General features: G+C 36.9%; 1 protein-coding gene across 1 annotated transcript in view; it reads right to left on the bottom strand.

The window, feature by feature from the left end:
• Window positions 1–1,590: 1,590 nt before the first annotated feature.
• LIPC (lipase C, hepatic type) overlaps window positions 1,591–20,240 on the bottom strand; it is a gene marked incomplete at both ends in the record, with an annotated part of 70,711 nt that continues 52,061 nt past the window's right edge. The window contains 8 exon segments of the mRNA XM_084293510.1: window positions 1,591–1,693; window positions 3,386–3,604; window positions 4,314–4,434; window positions 8,298–8,540; window positions 10,006–10,239; window positions 12,274–12,391; window positions 14,880–15,059; window positions 16,613–16,800. Of these exon segments, the coding sequence (XP_084149636.1) occupies window positions 1,591–1,693; window positions 3,386–3,604; window positions 4,314–4,434; window positions 8,298–8,540; window positions 10,006–10,239; window positions 12,274–12,391; window positions 14,880–15,059; window positions 16,613–16,800 (1,406 nt within the window).

Raw genomic sequence — 20,240 nt, 5'->3', positions numbered from 1 at the left:
TGGTGTTAATGAAGCACTTTTTTGAGCAAAATCTGTGAAAGCACAAAGCTTGCTTTGAAGATCTAAAGATTTTCTTTACATGGAATTTGTACATAAATCTAGAAGGATTTCTCATAGTCAAGATGCTATTCAGGTGTCCATTTTCTAATATCAAAGCAGCCTCTGAAGTTTACACTTCTGGAAGCACAGCCCTTATCGTGTGTAAAGTATGCTTCAGTTTACATTGTATTTAATCAGTCGTTCTGTTTCTGTTTTCAGTATTCCTGTTTATTTAAATAGAAGCTAGCCATTGAAAATGGCATTTAAAAGTTGGAAGTTTAGTATTCTAGATGACTGGCAAAGTTGCCTGCATTCACCATCTGATGATGGTTCATGCTTGCAGGATTGCCAGTTCAGATCAACTCTCCCATTTGTCATCCTTTTCAAATCAATCATTTTAATCCTGGTAAGGTGTATTTTCCTACGTATCTTGGTATGGAAAATATGCTTTGTTCCAGGTCTTGTGGCTATTTTACATTTTTTTCCTACTTAGAGAATATTTAAAATAAATTACATTCAGAATAGTCATAAACATGATTTTAATTAATCTTGTGCTTACCATTATAAAGTGACAAATGAAATACTTTGATGTACATATTTATTAATGCTATTGTATGAAGTATAAAGCATGAGTAATCTGAGATGATAGTGTTTCTTTATGTAGTTATATTCTGACATAGGAAACAATGGAATTTTGTATATTTGATTTTTTTTAAATGTACATACACTGAAGATATTTGATAAAGTTTTGACCATTATAATTTATTAATACAGTTCCAAATCATGCTAAAATCTGCTATACAGTGATTTAAAATCTAAAAATCTCAGGCATTACATGAACAATATGATTTTAATTCAAAAGTTAAAAACTTAGTTGTGCTACAATTGTGTGTAGTACACTAAGCATCATTAAATTACTAGTAATTTTAATTAGTACTCTAAAATGGTTAAACAGCAAAGCATTTTCCAATAGGACATCTTTTCTAGGTGTTATAGTTATTTTGCTTGTCATCAAGTTATAATGGATAGCTCAAGCTTTCTATGCGTTGAGATGTTTTCTAGTTTATGAAGGTTATAAAGTTAGAAGTTCAAAATCTTTGATAATGTTATCTACTCGGGAGTATGTTTACTATTACTTAACTTCACCTTTTCCAGAAATAATTTAGGAAAGATTTAATTGATAGTAGTCACTATTAATGTTTCAAAGCATTTAATTGGAAATTAAAACTCCTTTTTTCAAAGATGTTTCTTTCAAATAGTAACCTTTGTACTTCTAATGAGTAGGCATTCTTACAGAGTTTTAAAGAATTTAAAGTTAACAGTTGCTGTTAATGAAATTGCTCATCGATCACTGAGAGTAGTCTAGCAGATGAACAAAGTGCATTTCAGTTACTCTATCACAACGTCTACGTTTTTGCGTTTTCTTCATCATCCCTGAAACTATCAGGGTATTTAAATTTATGCTTTACATAGCTGTGTGTTTTTAAAATATCTTACTAGATGTGTGGTGTTTTGAGTATGTTTTGGTAAGTAGTTTCTTTTTGTTCTTGCTCACTTTTCTTGTCTCCGAAAGCGATCTTCACATCTCACAAATGTTTTCTCTTGGGCTGGATAAAGGTGAACGTTTTCAATACTTTGAGAACAAAATGTCATTCTAGAAAGAAAATGCAGAATGTAAGTATAATATTATTTTCTAGGGATACTATATGTATAAAAGTGTGCTCTCTAAATACTTTGACTTTTACTGTCTTTATCCTTTGTTTGCTTTCACATGACATCCCAAATTGCACAGAAAGAAAACATTGTTTAAGCAATGCCCATTAAAATCTTGACAAAAACTCCTGCCTCTGCTTATGGCAAAAAAGCTTCTAAATAGCATTAGGTTCCTGAAGATACTGCCTGAACTCCCCATATTAATTAACCTTTTTCCAGAATTTCTTAAGTGGTACATCAGTAGTAATTGGCTTGTTCTATGTTATTGACACAGTACTATTGGAGTGGAGTTTCTTGGTTAAAAAAGTGAGTATATCTGACATAAGCTGTGAAAGGGTTTCATACTTTTATCAAGGCAAAAAATCTGTTTTCACACAGCTCTCTAATTTGTACTGTGTAGTATGTTTAATTTCATTTGGCAGCTATGTTGGTACTGATTTGGGATCATCACTTTAAAAACAGCAAGAGATGTTAGAGAAACAATTACTTTTTATGGCAGAGACATGCAAAGTACTGAGTTAGGAGGAGGAAAATACCTACAAAATACATTTACAGAGAGGAAAAAGACTAAGAAAATATGATCCCTCTACTGCCCTTCCTCCCACCCCAACACACATGGATTACCTTATAAAAATCTCTTTAAACTGTCTAATTTGTCTTTTTTGTCAGCATCAAGGAGATGCAGCTTTGCCAATAAGTACTGTTCCACAGAAAGTCTGCAGTAGTTCTAACTGGTGCTGGTAAGAAAGGCACTGCACCAGGGAAAGGCCACCATCTGAGGCTGAGCCAGACTTACAAGGTAAGATGTAGTTTTCTCATACACCTTAATTAAAATGCTGTTAAAAATTCTCAAATGATTAAAGCAGTGGGAATCATTATTAATTTTATTATTCTGTCTTCTGACTGAAATGTCTCTGAAAAAGCAGTTTCAAAAGTGTTAATAGCACTGCAGTATGTAGAGAGCACTACCACACTCAAATTTGTGGATACAGTTCCAAAGCAACTGGGGCAGGGCAGGAAACTACCAGTTTACTTTGCCTTCAGAATATTAAAAAAAGTATATATTGAAAGGCAAATAACTGAGATTTGTCATACTTTGCAAGTAGGAATTTGAATTTGCATGGCCTCAGTGTTGAAATCAATATTTATCTTCTGTTGTATCTTGTTTCTTTGAAATTTCATGTCCTTCTGGAGTGAGATAGCAATTTATGGATAGGATATGATGATCAAATATCATTAACAATTGTGTAGAAAAATTGCAGTGCAGAACTTGAGTTCTTCCTTGTATCTGTTTGCTAACTCCTCTATCCTCTGTTCCTAAGAATAAATAAAATTGTCACCCAAGGTTTCATGCCTTAAATTCAGTTTAAATTCGTAATGTTTTCCACTATTAATTTTTTTACCTTGGATCAAAGAAATTCTTATAAGTCGCTTAAAATAATGCAGTGTAATCTGAGACAATAAAATTAAAAAAATTAATAATAATAAAAAAAGAAAATGTCAGAGGTGGTGTGTGGAAAAACTCCTAATAGGTTTGAGTCTGGGGGCTCAGATGATTGTATAAAAAGGATAGCTTGATTGCCAAATGTCTGCTTTATTACAGAATGAAAAATGATGTTTTCATTACACTTACTTCTGCTGTGTTTCCCCTGCTTTCACTCGTATTGTCTTCACTATAAGTCCTGGTCGGCGGGTGCCTTTTCTCCATGGTATTATGGTTTGAACTGTGTCCCAGATATTTTCCCAAACTGCAGTTCCTTCCCATTTGAATTTGATCATTATTAGTTCACCAATATCAGTGTCCAGTGTGATGAGAAAAGAGTAGGTTTTATTCCCATTAATTCCTTCAACACTGCAGTAAACAAAAAAGAATAATGCTATCTCAATGATTATTGATATTATGGATTAAAAAAAAAAAATCTATTCTCTTTGAAATCAAAGAAAGAACTCTTTCCTCTCTCTTCCCCAGGAGTAACATTACTGTCTCTAGCATACTCTTCCTCTAGTGGTGAAATTTGGCAACTTGCTAAAAGAATAAAAAGACAAAGTAAGAGAAGCTTGGACAAGGGGTGAAGCACCAGTGGCAAGACAAAATGTATTCCACAATAGTACTTTTTTATACCTTCTGTCTGCTAGAGCAAAGGCTGGCCCACACTGTTGCCTGTTCATTTGTTAATGCAGATAATGTCTCCATTGTGAGAAATATCCAAAATTCTTTACCTTAATTACAGTGGCCTATTTATGTTTTAACTGATTACTACCCTGTGTTAGCCAAGGGATCAACTGAACATAAGTGGATTATAGCATTATAAGAAACTTCCAATATCACAGGGTTTGTTTCATAGAGATCTTATACCATATTCATGCATTTTTTGTAAATCAAAAATTGTGTTTTTTAAAATTGTGTTTTTTAAGGGGTATGGATGAAGAGAGGGTGATTTCCAGTTCATCTCCAACTAACAGTACTAAACCAGATCATTCACAGCTTGATTATCCAAGTAATATGGTAAATTGGCACCTTGTATTTCACTTCTACAGTGACATGTAATATCAATACTCACAGTGTGATGGGCAGATTTTTAGCATCTTCCTTTGTTCCTGTCAGAGAGATGCTAAAAGTTGGTTCTATCTGCTTGCCTTGGATTTCATTGATGAAGTGGATCTTGAACTGATAATGATAGACTGTAGAAAGGAAAAATTTAGACAGTGACGAGTTAAATGGTCAAAAAAGCAATAGATTTCTCAGACAAAATAATTATGCCTTTCAATGCATCAACTTGACTGATACTTCCATTTTATTTTAAATCAATTTTGTTAAAATTAAAGCTTTGTTTTTTTATTGTTGCTGTGTTGCATTACCCCTAGGGTCTTGGGGCCCCATTGCCCTATTTAAAAGGGAGGGAGGTGGGGAGGAGGAAACCTAGGCAGAGTTCTCTTTTAGAAGAAAACATTCTTCCTTGGGAAATATTTCACCTTTTCTGAACTTTAATTGTTAGAAAGTCTGGCAAGCTCTCTATCCAGCTAGCAAAGAATACTTACGACTGGACTTGATTAGGGATTGTACAGCACAGGTTGAAGACTTTATGCGATTTTGTCAGGCTTTTTCTCTGACTAGCTAGAAAATCTCCCTGCAAAACAGAGGGCTAGTGAACTTTCCTTGACTGCAGAATGATACATTGTGCTTAACACGCATCTGTTAACAATATGACTTTGTTCAAGCACGTTATTCTAAGAAAGTTGTCATTAGTGCTTTGAGGTTTGGTGGTTTCTAGAAGAATAGTGTTTAGGAAAGTCTTTGAACGGGAAAAAAAAAAAAAAACAAACAAAAAAAAACGACATGCTTCTGAGAATAAAGAATGCCTAAGGAATCATCAGTGTACTGAGTATGAGTGGTTTGACATTTAGTAAATTATGAGGAAGAAAAACAAGAAAGAAAAAAAAACACCATACAATTAGAGACCATGTCCACACAAATATTGTCAGCTAGATTTGAAGGTCCAACACTTCTGTCTGGTGATTTACCAAAAGAAAAGATTTGGCAGTAACTGTTTAAATTTACTATGGAAAAGTTGTTGGGTGAGGATGGCACTTTGGTGTGTTCATCTTGAAGATATCCAAGCACGATGGCTCTTTTATTTAGTTTTGACACCAACATCAAATCTACTATTTTCTAAATAAAAGTATTAACAACCAATGCTTTTATTTTACACACCACTTATCAGGATATACTATTTGTATAAAAGTAAAGCCAGGCATTCAATTGTATTGGTGATAGTCAGCTCTAAAGCATTTCTGCAGAGTGAAATGTTGCTTTGCTCTCTGCCAATTGCCTTCTTGACGAAAGTGGTAGATTTACTTGTTAATGAAGGAAACCCTAAGTAACTTTTATTTAACAAAGACCAGAGAGCACTTGGTTAGAATTAAGAGGTGATGTGTTTATCCTTGCACTGTAGTCCAACTACACACGGAAACTATACACTGTTCTGTTAAACATTGTAGCACAGTTGTTTTTGAGAAGAAAGGTGCTCTGTCCTCATTTCTTCTCACCCACTCCACGTTTCACTGATGATGCTACTGCTCTGAGTGGCACAGCTGTCCTATTAAGGGAATAATCTTTTCATGTATAGTTTACAGATAGATTTTTGTAGAGCTCTGAATTCTCACAATGGAAGGTATTCTCTAGAAAAATGATGTTTTTGTATTGTTTCATAGTTACTGCATGTTAGTGAACAATGTATTTTCTTTTGAGAAGGTGCCACTGTGCAGAAAGCAAAATGGATGGTTCTTTGCTGGCAACCACAAAAGCAAACCTGATGAGGACAAAGTGGGCAGACACTTGTTTATGGATCACTTATTACTATCTTGCCTTGCTCTGAGTTTTCTATTAATGTGAAAGTTGATTGCTGTAACATATGTTCTTAATGCCTTATAAAAGCTTAGCCTTTTGCTGTGGTTATTATGATGCTTGCTCTAAGGAAAAAGGTGAGTGTATTTGTATAAAAGCTCTGGTTGACTCAGGGTCCCAATCATGGCCTTATTATGAATGTTAACTTCTTTGTAACAACCGCTTTTTTGTTTGTTTGAGCTGGATTAACGAATGCTTCAGAATATAATCCATTAACTTGAAAAATCGAATGTCACATTTCATGAAGAAATATAAAGCATTGTGAGATTTAATGCTGAGTTTCTCAAATTTCTTCTGTTTGAGTCTTTCTCATGATCTTCAAACATTTTTTTAAGAGTATTACAAAGATCACTTTATACACATCCTCCCGCAGTTGCTGCCTTGTTTTGGAACTTTTATGAAAGGAAACTATTGTCTGGGGGTATTGGTATTTGGGTACATGCCAACAACTTTTTTTCTTAAAGGAAAACCATTTCCAAGCATAAAAGTGAAACATGTTTGAAATGGAAAACAATGCCAACAAGATATAGTTGCAGCTTGTGGTAAAATACCTATCTCCATAGCCAGAGAAAAAAAAAATTGCAGAGATGGTATTTCTGTGTCCAGGTGTGTGGTGGTGGATTCTGGTTCATCAGAGCAATGCACTTTCCCAGTTCTGATGGTGACTTAACTGTGCTGCAGCAAAATATCACTGAAAACTAGGCATGGCCTTTAAAAATATGTAAATCTACCACAAGCAGCTTCCTGTGGCATTTAAAAAAAAAAAAAAAAAGTGTAAGGAGATCCAGCAGGTTCAGCTGCCCTGAGTTTCAGTCAGGGCTGAGCAGATGTCTCTGTGGTCATCACCATGTAGTTCACAGCTGTATGTGGAAGACTTCCAAAATTATTTTAATAGTACATTAATTTTAATAATTTTAATCTGTGGTATTGCAGTTGAGCACCAGGCACTGTGGGGAAACGAGCTGTGTAATAGAAGCAGGATCATTTTACACTTTTCCTCAGGATCCCTCTGGGCCCCCTTTCTGGCTGTGCCCTGCTGAAGGGGCAGGCCTTGGTGTGAGGTGCTGAGGGGAACCCGTTTGGTGGTTCTGGGTTGGGGGAACCTGAGGAAGACGGGCTGTGGTGGTGAGCGGGCTGTGGGATGGCACCAGCCTGAGGGGCCCAGGCAGCGTCTCCTCCATGCCTGGTGACCTGCGGCTGTGAGTGGTGCCCTGAGCCAGGGGCCAGGCGGCCATTTTGTGCTGCCTGCCTCAGCCTCATGACCGCCATGGGAGGAGGTGGTGAGGGGAAGCATGACGCGCTGAAAGGCCCTGCACCAAAAATAACTTGGAAGAAAGACATCCTGCTGTTGGTCACACACGGTCCTGCTTTAAAACGTATGTAAAACCTCCTGGTGGCCTGTGGAGGTCTGCTCAACAGCAGGAGTGGCCTTGTGGGCTCCCTGACAACCGAGGGTTAACTGGCCTGCAGCCAGGCCCAGGCCATTTTGTGAGGAGATGGGCAGATGGGCGTCATTTCCCTGTCAGACTGCATCCCTCTATCTGATTGTGCAGGCAGTATGGATTCTCTCTTTGAGCCTAGATAGTTATGGTGCTCTTGACGAAATAATTTAATAGAGATAAAGCCTGGAGTACCGGTCACTTTTAGTGCCACAGTTCTGCCCTGTTAAAGTCCATCTATTCTGCTCTCTGTCCATTGTCTGAAAAGTAATAATTTGTGTGTAGCCTTGTAGACCATCTACAGACAAAATTTGGGCAAAGTTGGAAGAGAAGGTTTTACAGGCTTCTCAGAGCAATTGTGCTTCTTTGACTTGGCTGTATAGCTCCATATGCTGTAAGCAATTCACACAAGCCAGTTATAGGAAAATCCTGTAGATCAGGGCCCTAAGCAGCCCCGAGGCCCCAAAGCAGCTCGGAGGCCCCAGAGCCACAGCAAGCTTTTTCCTGTAAAAATATTAAGAGTCAAGATCTTGATGAAAGGGCATCAGGAAATCCTACTGGGATTCTTAATTGTCTCAGCAAATTGATTATTACCATAGATTTTATATGCTTTAATAAATGAGTAAACAGAATCACAAAGCCTAGGCTCATTATCCCATTTTGTTATCAGTCTGGAGACTGCAACAGGCATTCCCACGAACCTTTGAAAGGCATACGTGCTCTTGTTTTCAAAAAGAGCCGTCTGCTTTTTGGGAGCCGTTCCTCCCTGATGTTGTAGCCCAATGTGTTGCACCGGTTCTTCCTACAGCTGAGGCACATTCCTTTGTCAAAAGTGTTGATGTCGTTGCACCAGTATGCTGTGCTTTGCTTGTCGTTGTGAAGCAGAGAGTCGATGAACAAATGAACTGACCTCTCATGGGCACATTTCACGGTTTGAGTGATGCCTGAAAAAAACATGACCAGTAATTTTGCATGCCCTTTTTAGCATTCCAACTACAGAGCAGCTAACTGTTCGTGTATCTTACTGTTCTTCTCACATCCTTCATGCTTACTAAAACCTCATGAATTTGTCTCAGAAGTCATACATGTAACAACCATACTTCTGGGATCATCCAAAGATAGCTTGGCTGAACCAACAGGTTAATAAAATTGAATAATTTGCTGCTTAAATTTTAGTCTGCCTGTACAAGACTCTAAATATGAGCCTTGATTTCATTGTCATGGCTGTTCAGTTAATAATGAAATACAGTATGAGACTACATGCAGTCTTTCACCATACAGTATTAAAGGCAGCAGTCTCATTCTGAATGATTGAATACTAACTTTTGGATGCTTACATGGTAAAGTCACTTTGGCCTCATCAGATTGACAGACTAATGTTGAATTTTGCTAGCTGCTACTACTGGGGAAAAAGCAAAAAATGTATTAAATACATTATATGTATTAAGTACATAGATATGCTTTTAAGACAAATATATGTTTTCCTCTTTTCCTAAAAGGAAATTTTACTTTTAAAAGATTTCAAATTAGAATTTAATGTTCATTTTTAATTGAAAAAAAATATAAAAATCAAATGAAAAATGGAAAAAAAATCAAATTATGAAAGTTATTCTGTGCAATTGGGATATGTCACTGTGGATTTTTTATACACGTCTTCACTGATAAGCTTTCTAGACTTTCACATTTACTGTGAATTATTTTCTAAGATGGTCTACTTTTATATAGTGTGATAGTTGAGAAATTTTTGCAGTGTGTTATGCTCCTTGTACTCTTCTTTTTTTGTTGTTGTTCATGTTTGTTTGTTTGTTGTTCAGTGAAAAGTTCTGTTTGTCACAGTGCATCAGTACCTTTACCTTTTTTCAGTATGTTGCATCAGTTTCTCTGTACATTTATGTTCAGGTACATTGGAACTCATCTTCTATAAATAAAAACCCTGTAAACCTGGAACGCTGTTAGCTAAGTCCCAGAAAAAGCATCACCCGCTGTGCAGTTGAAGGACAGTGATGTGGGAAAAGGTGAATAAAGGTGAGTAGTACAGCCCTGTGTCTTGATTTGAAATAATTAATTGCACACTAGATGAATCTGGCTTAATTAGAATAAGTTTTCTCATTTCCTCTACCACCACAACAAATACCTTTTGAAAATTATTCAAAAGTGCTTGACACCAGGGTGCTCACTGCCTGATTTTCAGAAGTCCTAGGCAGCCACGTTTCTTACCAGTCAGTAAGAACAATTTGAACCCAATACATGTAAAAATCACCAAATTCTAGAAAAGAAACTTCCTTGCATATAAGGCAAGACAATTCTCCCATTAGATACTGTTTTAAGACCACAGGTCTATGCAGTTTCCCCGACATGCTGTTAGTCCAGCTACAGCGCTGCTTCCCTCACGGCCCAATTGGTTCTTACCAGTGATTCCATATTGTGCAATGTGGTTGTAGACATGCATGATGTGACAGCCAGGCTGAAAGGTGCCTCCGTTGGGATAAAAGTCAAAATGGGCCACAGGCTGTTTGATGCCGACGCTGAGACCCATGTGCTGTTTAGTGAATGTATGAATTGCATCTACGAAGTTTGCATCATCTGGAGATAAACGGTCTGTTGGTGACATTCCTTCAAACAAGGGGCCAGCAGGGTCAAGGCCTACAAAAAATGCAAATAATCCAATTGTGATGTAGTACAGGTGGATTTTTCCTATACTGTTTTGAGAAAAGACTCTGATAAATATTTAAAAACATACAGTGCTGGTAGTTTACAAGGTCTTTCACTGACAAAAACAATGGTAGGAACACTTGTACTGTGTGGTGTACATGGTTACACCAAAAGGTAAAATAAACACAGGTGCTGTAATAAACAGTAACTGCTGCATGCACAAGGACACAGGCTCAGAGATAGATATGTTTGTTATAGACAAACCATGCTTGCTACTGCTTTGTCTTTTGAGGGATGTTTACTTAATTTTGTTCTTTGATACTCTAGAGGTCATGCATTTCAGAGGCTCTTTTGAAGACAGCAGTCCCGCAACAAGGGTGACTTTTAGCCCACATTTGAGACTTGTAATTTTATAAAACTTCACTTGTTGACTCAAGAGCTCTGTCTGGTAGATGCTGTTTATAATAGTTTCTCAGTGTTAAAAGATTTCAAATTATTACAGTGTTCAGGAAAATAATATTCCAGTTAGAGATGTTGATTTTAGTCTACTGGATGCTTCTGTATAGGGCCCTTTTTGGGAACTGATTTATGGAAAAAGACTTCCTGCATAGTTTAAAGCTGCTTTTTAGTTTTGAGAAGAAGCAACTAAATTTGAGATTCTTCAGCTGGTATTATGGAGTAATGTATTTGCATTGATGTAACAGGACAAGACTAATAGCAGAGGATACAAGTAGAGATGCCACCCCAAAGTCATGCCTTTTCCTTTTAATAGCTTTAATCAGTGTGATTTTTTTTTTCAGCTTGTTACAAGTTGGAATAATTTTTGATGAAAAATGCATAAATTTGTAATAATAAATTAATGGTTTTGTTTAGCCATTATTAAGGCTTTACGTACTAATATAGTCTGAACAATCAGTGCTGCTGAGCTCAAGTTCTTCAGTGCGTACACAGGTGTAATATCACGACGTATCACGTAAAATAAGCTTCTTGGCGTGCAGGCACCATCACAAGAACTGACTGAGCAAGGGACTATGGAATGGTGAATCAGGTCACAACTGGGACTTGAAGCTATCCAAGGAAGGTAGGGCTGGGGAAGGCAGCTTGAGCTGGAGGCAGGACTACTGAGAGTAGCCAAGGTTGGGTGGAAGCTTGAAGTGGATGTTACCTTATTTCTAAATCTTTCATTGTAATGGCAAACCCCAAGAGGGACTTGCGTTTGGACTTTAGATAATGTGTGGATTATGTTTTGGTCGTGCAGGGACACAGTGTCAGATACTATAAGTTCTTAAGGCCAATTAACATGAAAGAGATTTTGTTTCAGGAAGATGCTCAGGATCTTGTTCTCTGGATAGTTTGGGGTTATTGGTCTGACCCAAACCTTGGATCTAACTTTTTGTTTTGTTTTTGTTGATGGTGGGTTTTCTGTTGTTGTTTTGGTTTATCCCCCCATTGCTTTTTTCTTTTATTTTCTTGTGTACAAATTAAAATGCTGCATTTCTAATCTCTTCCAGCATTAGATCATGAACAAATGCATCTATCTTTAAGGGAACAGTAAAGTTATTTACATTCTTCTGTTTATTAAAATCAATCCTCATTAAATGCTTTCTCGCAACACACACGAGGTGGTATGTATTTACAGTGCATGCAGTTAGTTGTAAATGGCTTTCCATGCATGGTTTCCTTGGGTTTTAAAATATTATGCAAGTGGATTAAGTTGCCTATCCATGTGAATATTTTAACTTTGGAGAGGATGCTGTTAGAAAAGGTGTCTACATACATTAATTTAGCTAGGGCCATGAGCCTAAAAAGACTTCATAAATTAAATGCAAGCTTTTAGCCAGCAGCTATAGGTAAATTTCCAGCAAAAGTAACACCGTCAGTGTGATTTATAAAAATAGGATTGAAGAGTTCTTAGTTCTAATATAAACTATAATATGCCAAATATCTGTGTAATGTATGCAAAGAAATCAGTTGACTGTTAAGCTTATTAAAGTAAGTAGTTTTTTGTTTTGTTTTGTTTTTTACCTGTAATTCTTCCAATCTTGGTTGTACCACTGATATAACTGCCGGCAAACCCTGAAACATGAGCTCCTAGGCTGTACCCAATTAGATGAACATTGCTTCTGGAAAATTGAATGGATTCCTGGAAGATAACAGCAGCTTGATTTAGATGGAGAAAATGTAAAAAGTAAACTAGTGAAATAGTTGCTACAAGCCAGGTATACCATGAATTATAACCCAAGAAATTTGTACGTATGTTGATGCTGGAGGTGAAATGAGGTGTTTGGATCATGCACAAAATTTCTTTGCTGGCTGCGTGTTATTCTTTGCCTCCTTCTTATGCATCAGGAAAATGCATCTGGGCATTGCTGCTTATGTGGTATGCTCAGGAAAGCCATAAACAGAAATAGTAGGGTTTTTGTTGCTGTTGGTTGCAAATGATGCAAATGTGCATTGCCTTTTGTATGCAGCATTTACTTTCCTATGACAATAATGTGGATGTAATCTATATGGCCTTTAATTTCAGTGTAAAACACTTTTATAGAAGTGTATCGCTTCTTTTGCCTGAGATATTAATATATGCCAAATTAGAAGCCAAAGTATCACAACATTGTTCTGACATGCTAAGTGATACGGTGATGATATTTCTTGGACTGATTTTTACAAAACTGGGTATCTGTTGTGAAACAAACCTAAGAAGCATTGGCCTCAGGCCCTTCTTTCTACCTAATCAATACTATCTAGTTCTTAAGCTGTCCACCTGAGCAGTGTAGCTCAAATTTGTTCTGGCTTGTAAAGAAAAATGTGTAATATTTTTCTTGCAGGAAAGGCAAACCTCTGTTTTAATTTCAGTGTGGATACTGCCTGTCCCAGTGGAGAGCTTTTTCAGTCTCAATACCTATCTGTTGTGAAGATGAGGTGAAAGCTGACAACCTTCTTAGAGATCAGAATATCCATAATGACTTTCTTGGCAGCTGTTATTGAGATGGCTGTTATTGAGACTGTTATTGATCATGCCCTGTTTACTCTTACACTAGGAGTGCTAAGATTTACTTTATTTTTATACTTAATTAAAATGTTGCACAGTGCTGCAGCTTTTGTTACATCCGCTGAGGATATTTCAAATCAGGTTGAAGCACAGTGGAAAGATAGTTGCAGGAGGGTTTTTTTTAACTTTTAAACACTTGAAGGGGTGCTTCTCAATGGAATTAAGCTTTACTACTTGAACACTCTCAGTTGAGTGGTGTAAAAAGTTATGGCATATTTAAATCCTGGAAGATATCATGGTACAAGAGAAGATACCTCCAATGCTATAGCAAACAGTCACTTATTCAAGCCTCGATTTTATTTTATTTTTATTTTTTGCTGACACTGGAGAAATCACAGACTATCTTTATTGTTGACAATGTTGTGTATCCTGGGAACTGAACAAAGTCCACCTTTTGATTCATTCAATAATTAAACAGCTTCAAAATATGATTTTAAGTCTCTAGCAACTTACACTACATTTGAGCAAGAGCTAAGCTCTCTTGTCACAAGGAAGAATGGTGACTCTGTCTCTTCTGCCTTTTCCTTTGTGCCTGCTGTCCCTAACTGGCTATATTGTCTGGTAACTCCTATCCCTGTCTTTTCCATTGAAAGCAGCTTAGTCCTTCAGCGGAATTTGCTGCAAACCTTTCATCTTTGCAGCGTATTTCCCATCTACCCTAGACCTCACCACATTTAAATTAATGTATTAAAAATTTCATTGTAAGGTACAGAAATATAACCTCATTCCAAGTCAGGTAGCTTGAATGGATAGGTGAAATACAAGTTGCGTAGGGTACATGCTTCATATGTGCAAGTCTCTTTCTAGTGTTTTGCTCTCTGTGCTTTCAAAAATCGTGCTGGAGACCAGTGATCCCTTGCAGACTCTTTTATAACATTTCTAGTCTGGCAGCTGCAGGTATAGCTAAAACTGCTGTAAGACATGGCCTCTGCTTCCTACCTAGTGGGAGTTTTGATGAGTAGTCACTAGATTAGCATGGCTCTGTGCTCATTACTGCCTCTGTGCCATCTGCTTTGCTATGTATATCTGTGCTCCTAAAATGTCCACCTTTACACTCGATCACCAAGCTATTATTTTAGAATAATCTATGGGAAACTAAGGCAAAAATCTAACATGATGTCATGCTCGAATTCTGCATTAGGCATAGGTCACATAACCTTGTGCTGAACTAGCTACTTGCAAATGCCAGCGTGCCTATTTGCGAAGTGTGGAACTTGCTCTGACTTTCTTCTACTAACCAGGTTCTGGACTTGAAATATTGAGTAGCTTTATAATGCAAAGAATGCCAGCTCTCTGCACACATGCTAATTGAAAAACTGAAGTAGCATGAAATGATCTCAACTGTAAAGACACATCAAAGTATTCTAATAAAAAAGACTACTTGCTTTTTTTCTCTAGAATGATAAAAATTTTTTAGTCATATGAAAATTGATGGAAGAAAAATGTACAGCGTATTGCAGAAACGTAAGTGATTGCAATGAACAGCATTAGCCAGCAGAGTATTTCAGAAAGGTGTTAGAAGCATAAGAGCAGGTAAATAGGTCTTTTCTAAAGAAACACATTTTGACCTGGGTGCCCTTACCTCCAGCCATTCCAGGAAGTCTGCTATCTCCTGCCCTATGTGGCGGGTGTTCTGTACAGCAATGGGATAGTGCTGGTGAGCAAATGTAAGCCAATCTGCAATGATCACGTTAATTTGTTTATCCTGAGACTTCAGAGCTGCTGCCATTTTCCAAATCCAGTCTTCTAATATCCCATCCACCTGTTGTTGTTTTTTTTTTTTAAAAAAAAAAGTCTTAAGAAAAAGCAGTGTCTAACAAATATTTTGTGTGAAAAGCTCAAGGAAACATAAAACATAAACAAGGTGAGTTAGTTCTGATAAATAGATTTTAGGGGCTTCAACATGCTTCATTGCTGAGAATCCTTGATTTTGGGTGGAGAAAAATCAAGAATTTATATGAACTGTATAATATTTTAGGTAGATTGATGTGAGCTCTTATCAATGAAATTATGTCCTTAAATATTCTTACAGATCCTGAGAAAATTGGTATTAGTGATTAAAAAGAAAGACAGAAATGCCCAGCTACTTTCTGATTTCAGTATGGAGCAGCTGTCCCTGTAAATTTAAGCTGAAGGGAAAAATGAGGAAAGCTGAAGTGTTGCAGACCAGTGAGTGTTTGCCTTCTATATTTGTTCTGTTATGAAATCCTCTTTTTTCAAGGACTGGATCAAACTTTCTTTATTGCTTCCAATTTGAAGGACCAGAATTACTATTTAATAAATCTCAGATTTAAGCTGAGCTGGTTGTGCGTATTTCCTCAATCAATGGAACATACTAATCTCTTCTGGTCTTTTAACAGAATTTGGATGTGTTGGCTTTGGGTTTCCAAACATACTTCTTTCTCTAAGAGCCTAATACTTCTGTAGATTAAGTTAATGTGAATGTCGAGTGTCAATGGCAGCAGCCTCAGCTCCATAGTTCTTTGAGAAGGGTATAGGCTTTAAACAAATTCTTGTTTGGGAGGCTTGGCTAAATGAATCTGGGCAATATTCCATCTCTGCTGTTACACGCACTGAGAGTTATGCACATCAAGTGTGTTGTTCGAGGTTTCTTTGACTGTGCATTTGCAGTGACCCAGTTGTATTTTGCCATCTTAAGTGATGACATTGGTTCTATGAGAATCAAAGATCTGTTCAAAGGACATGACTTCCTATCCTTTCTTTTCTTTTATTTCTTCTCCAGCTGAAATCAGATCAAAATTCACTGTAGCATAGCAATTCTGTTCATTTGAAGAAGGTTTTTGGTGGATTTTTCTTAACCATTTGAAGTAGTTCAGTGGTAATTCATTGACATTCAGGGCTTCAATTTCAGCAGAAAAAGCTTATAGAGATGTTCTCTTTAAAGCTGTACCTATGAGAAAGATGTGGGGAGATTGTGTGCACTTTTTTCAGTAAGTGCACAAAAAGCTTATCTGGCAGTAAACATATCAGAGAAATGAAACTAGATTTCAGTCCTCCAGAGGCACAGCACATTAATTCAGCTGCTTGTTCGAACTCTGGCTTTAAACCAGGGATGAATCTAATTCCTGACATGGGACTCCCATATGAAAAATTGCTTGTTGAGTGTTCCTTCAGAATCTCAGTGGGGAATATCCACTTTGTAGTATTTCTAGCCATGATTGCTACTAGGTAAATCCACCATATTTCAGATCCCAGTCTTTCTTCCAAAGTTGCTTTTGGCACTAGCATAATGAAGAGGAAAGTATATCAAATCAGGTGTAGTTCGAATTAAAAAAAAAAAAAGTGAGTTCATACCGACCAGCCATGGACTATCATCACCAGAGGAAGAGAGGCATTGAAACTGCATTTGTCAAGAGTCTCCAACTGATTGAACAAAATCTGACATCCTTCTTCAGTTTTATCTGTATAGAGTTGAAATTTGGTTTCTAAGCTTTGCTGATCTTTCTTTGTTCTGGTGTACTCAGTCTGGGATCCCAGTGCCTCTGAAATGAAATTCATAATAACAGTCAGAATAGGATGGAATCTAAAACCTGAAGTAGTTACTAATGAGACAGTTTATAACATAAAGTAAACTAGTAAGATTGAAACTCTAGCTACATGTAATAGCTACCTACTCCAGATGGCTCTAAACTGTACATTAGGTTAAAAAGTGTTTGCTTTTGATGCTTGAGGTGGTCCAGGTGTGCATCCGAGTCCATCTATTTGAACAATAACAAACTATTCGAGAACATAATAAACTATTCTTCTAAAAACATGTAAGCCTTTATTCTGCAAGCATGTTTGGTGATGGGATACTCCCATGATTATGTTTTTGCAGTAGTGGCTTCTTATACAGCACAAAGAACCCTAACATGAAAGCATTCTGGTTTTAGATTGGACTATTTTTGCCAAATGTCAATCTTGTTAGAAACTTGATTCAAGTTTTTATTTTGGTACAGTAAAAAACATGATCCAAGCAGCATATTTAATTTGGTTCAGTGAATGATTATCCTGGCAATAAAGCCCCCAAACTGAACTGAACTGGATGTGCACTGTTTTCCTTCTTACACTAATTATTATACATTCAAAGTAACGCCAGACGATGTTATGTTTCATAGCTAGGAAATATTAGAGAATCCCTTTAGCCAAGTTAGAAATCTCTTCAGCCATCTACAAGAGCTGGAATGGAAAAATCTTCAAAGTTAGTGAAGGTTTGGGCATGAAAATTCTTAGCTTCAGCGTTAATGTTTTTCTTTAATGGCACTTCTGTGATAGCTATTTAGGACTAAGAGTGATAATTTCTCAGTTAAAAAGTCTGCTTAGGAGCATTTCTATTGGATTTTTTGCTGGGAGAGGACTGCTTCTGATGAGAGTAATATCAGGAGAAGGTGAAGATCTAGCTAAAGAACAGAAAATTGGAAAGAGGTTTAATGATGTTGGTATTCTTAACCTCTAATGACTTCAGGGCTCAGTGAGTAGTCTACACAAAAATAAGCACTGTGCTCTATTTTTTAGTACAAAAAGAAAAACACAAAAAATACGTAATTTGTCTGTTCCTTTGTACACATCCTTTCTTTGGTTTATGCCTTATTTTCACCTTTTCTCAGTGCTTGTTACAATGCTAAGACATTTTGTCACTCTCTATTGTTTGTACATACTACAGAAAGCAATCATAAAAAGCTGCTTTCTTTATACATCCACTGTGAAAATGTTTTTGTTGCTTTAATGGATTAGCTTTTGGCTTGCCAAACGCAAAGTAAGTCTGAGAGAGGGAATTAAAAATACAGTTTAAACTTCATGGCTGTCAAAAGTGAAAATTTCCAATAGGATCTATTGTGTTAATAGACAAAGAACTGCTTCAACCTATTAATCCATGTAATGACTTGGAGAAAGAAATATTGTCTAAAGAGGTTGGCTCCTATAACACTTCAGCTAAAAATGTCATGCCAGTGACTCAGTGACATGATCAAAGGGAGCTGCAAAGTTTCATAGGTCAGTTTGCAAAATGTAAAATAAAACTGCTGAAAATTTGCCTGAACTAGTTGCAGCTGAGAGTGCCAAGGTCATCTCCAACTCCAAGAAGTTTCCTTTTGGAAAAGTAGCTCTTACCTAGATTGAGTGACTTGCTGGCTGACTTCCCTGGTTCTCTGAAGATCTTAGTCCAACATGAATCCTTCAGGAAAGTCAGCCCAGCATGGGCACAGTGATCCATGTGCTATGATAAATTAGCTTTGTGCAGAGCAGCATGGTAATCACAAGCAAGAAAAGTTGTTATGACTTCTTGATGCCCCAGAGGAGATTCAGCCTTTTACCTTTCCTTTGTGTCTATGAGATCTGGTAAGACTGCAACTGAAGACTGTCTTTATAAATACCACTTAATTTGAAGGTAGCAAGGTTTCTTGTATAACATGTTGAGGTTAGTTTTGGGAGAGGAACCAAAATGCTATTAGATTTAAGCTGGGATAATTACGTTGTTTGTTTGTTTGTTTGCTGAAAGAAAACCAAAGGACTGATTCCCAGTTGAACAAAAACATTTTTATCATCCGAGATTATAAAGGAAAAAAAAAAAAGAGAGAGAGAGAGAAAAGAAATTAAAAAAAAAAAAGACCTATGTTCCTGGTAGTGGTCGCTCTAGTAGCCATCTGAATGCTATGTACATTGGCATGTGCAAGGTATAAATTCATTTATTGTTTCCCGCTACCTTATTCCCATTATTAGAGTTTATTGCCTTAGGTGATTGCAGTCCTGCTTCTAATAACTCCAAACTAAGATGAAAGGACCATGTGAAGAATAATAAGAAAGCTACTAAATGTGAAGAAACAAATTCTGACTTGGATTGAATCACCTCAGCAGATGAGAAGTTACGTGTTTTTCTTAACTGCAGAATTTTTGGTTCTACTTTTGCCTACTTTACTGGAAAGTATGCAAAGGTCTGTACACTGGCAATGATTTGAAACCATGAAATATTGTATGCTTTTTTGGGAGAAAGAGATCCAGAATCTAAGTATTAGTTTCTGCATCATGTTTGAATGGGTATAAAAGTGCCACACTAAAATACCTGTTTCATGTCACAAAATCTGCCTGAAGATGTCTTGGGAATGAGAGTGACAAAATACTGTGGAACTATTTAATGTTAGGAGCAAAATTTTAATGATTGCTAAATCATAGGTTTTAAATTAATCTCACAGTACAGCATTAAAACCTTTGATTTAAATTATCATTCCCAATTAAGGAAAGTGATTTTTTTTCTGAGAAAAATGAGGTTCGGCATCCTTCTTCCTGTCCTGGAATTCTGCAGGAAGTGTTTCTTAATAAGGGCTCACTGAAGAGGACTGAAGAGAACTTCTTGATGGCACTCACCTAATCCATAGGTAATTGCAAAATTAATTAAGTAAACCTGAACGGAAGCTGAACTTTGGGCTGTTGGTATGTTAAGGATACTTGAAAATCATATGCGCAAGCATACATACACACCCCGCTACCTAGACATGATACATTTTTCTGAATTGCCTTCTGACTCTTGCTGCAGTCACTCCTTATGTTTGTCAGGGGATTTGTCTGAGCCTTAGGAAATCTACAGTCATCTTATAGGTGGCTTGCCACTTCTCCATACATTAAAATGTTTCCAAAAGAGTGCTTACATGTATGTATTATGATATTCCAATGTGACCACTTTCCAACACATTTGAGAAACAAGTGACACAACTACTGCAATTCCCAGAATTAGGCATTTCTGTGGAGAAATTGAGTGAAGGCATTGGCATGTTGGTGATTTTTCTTTGGGCCACGGCAAGTGGACTGTACCACTGCCTCAGTTCCAATAGCCATATATTTATTTATTTTTAATACTTAGAAGAGAAGCTAATGACAAGGAAGCGTTCAGGTCCCTCAATTTAATAAATGTTTCCCTTATAGGTATTCTTGCCAGAACCATAGTTGTCAC

The sequence above is a fragment of the Netta rufina genome (assembly GCF_964035555.1).
Source record: "Netta rufina genome assembly, chromosome: 11".
In the NCBI taxonomy this organism is placed as follows: Eukaryota; Metazoa; Chordata; class Aves; order Anseriformes; family Anatidae; genus Netta; species Netta rufina.
The sequence above is the reverse complement of the archived record's forward strand: the minus strand, read 5'-3'. Positions and strand labels throughout refer to the sequence as shown.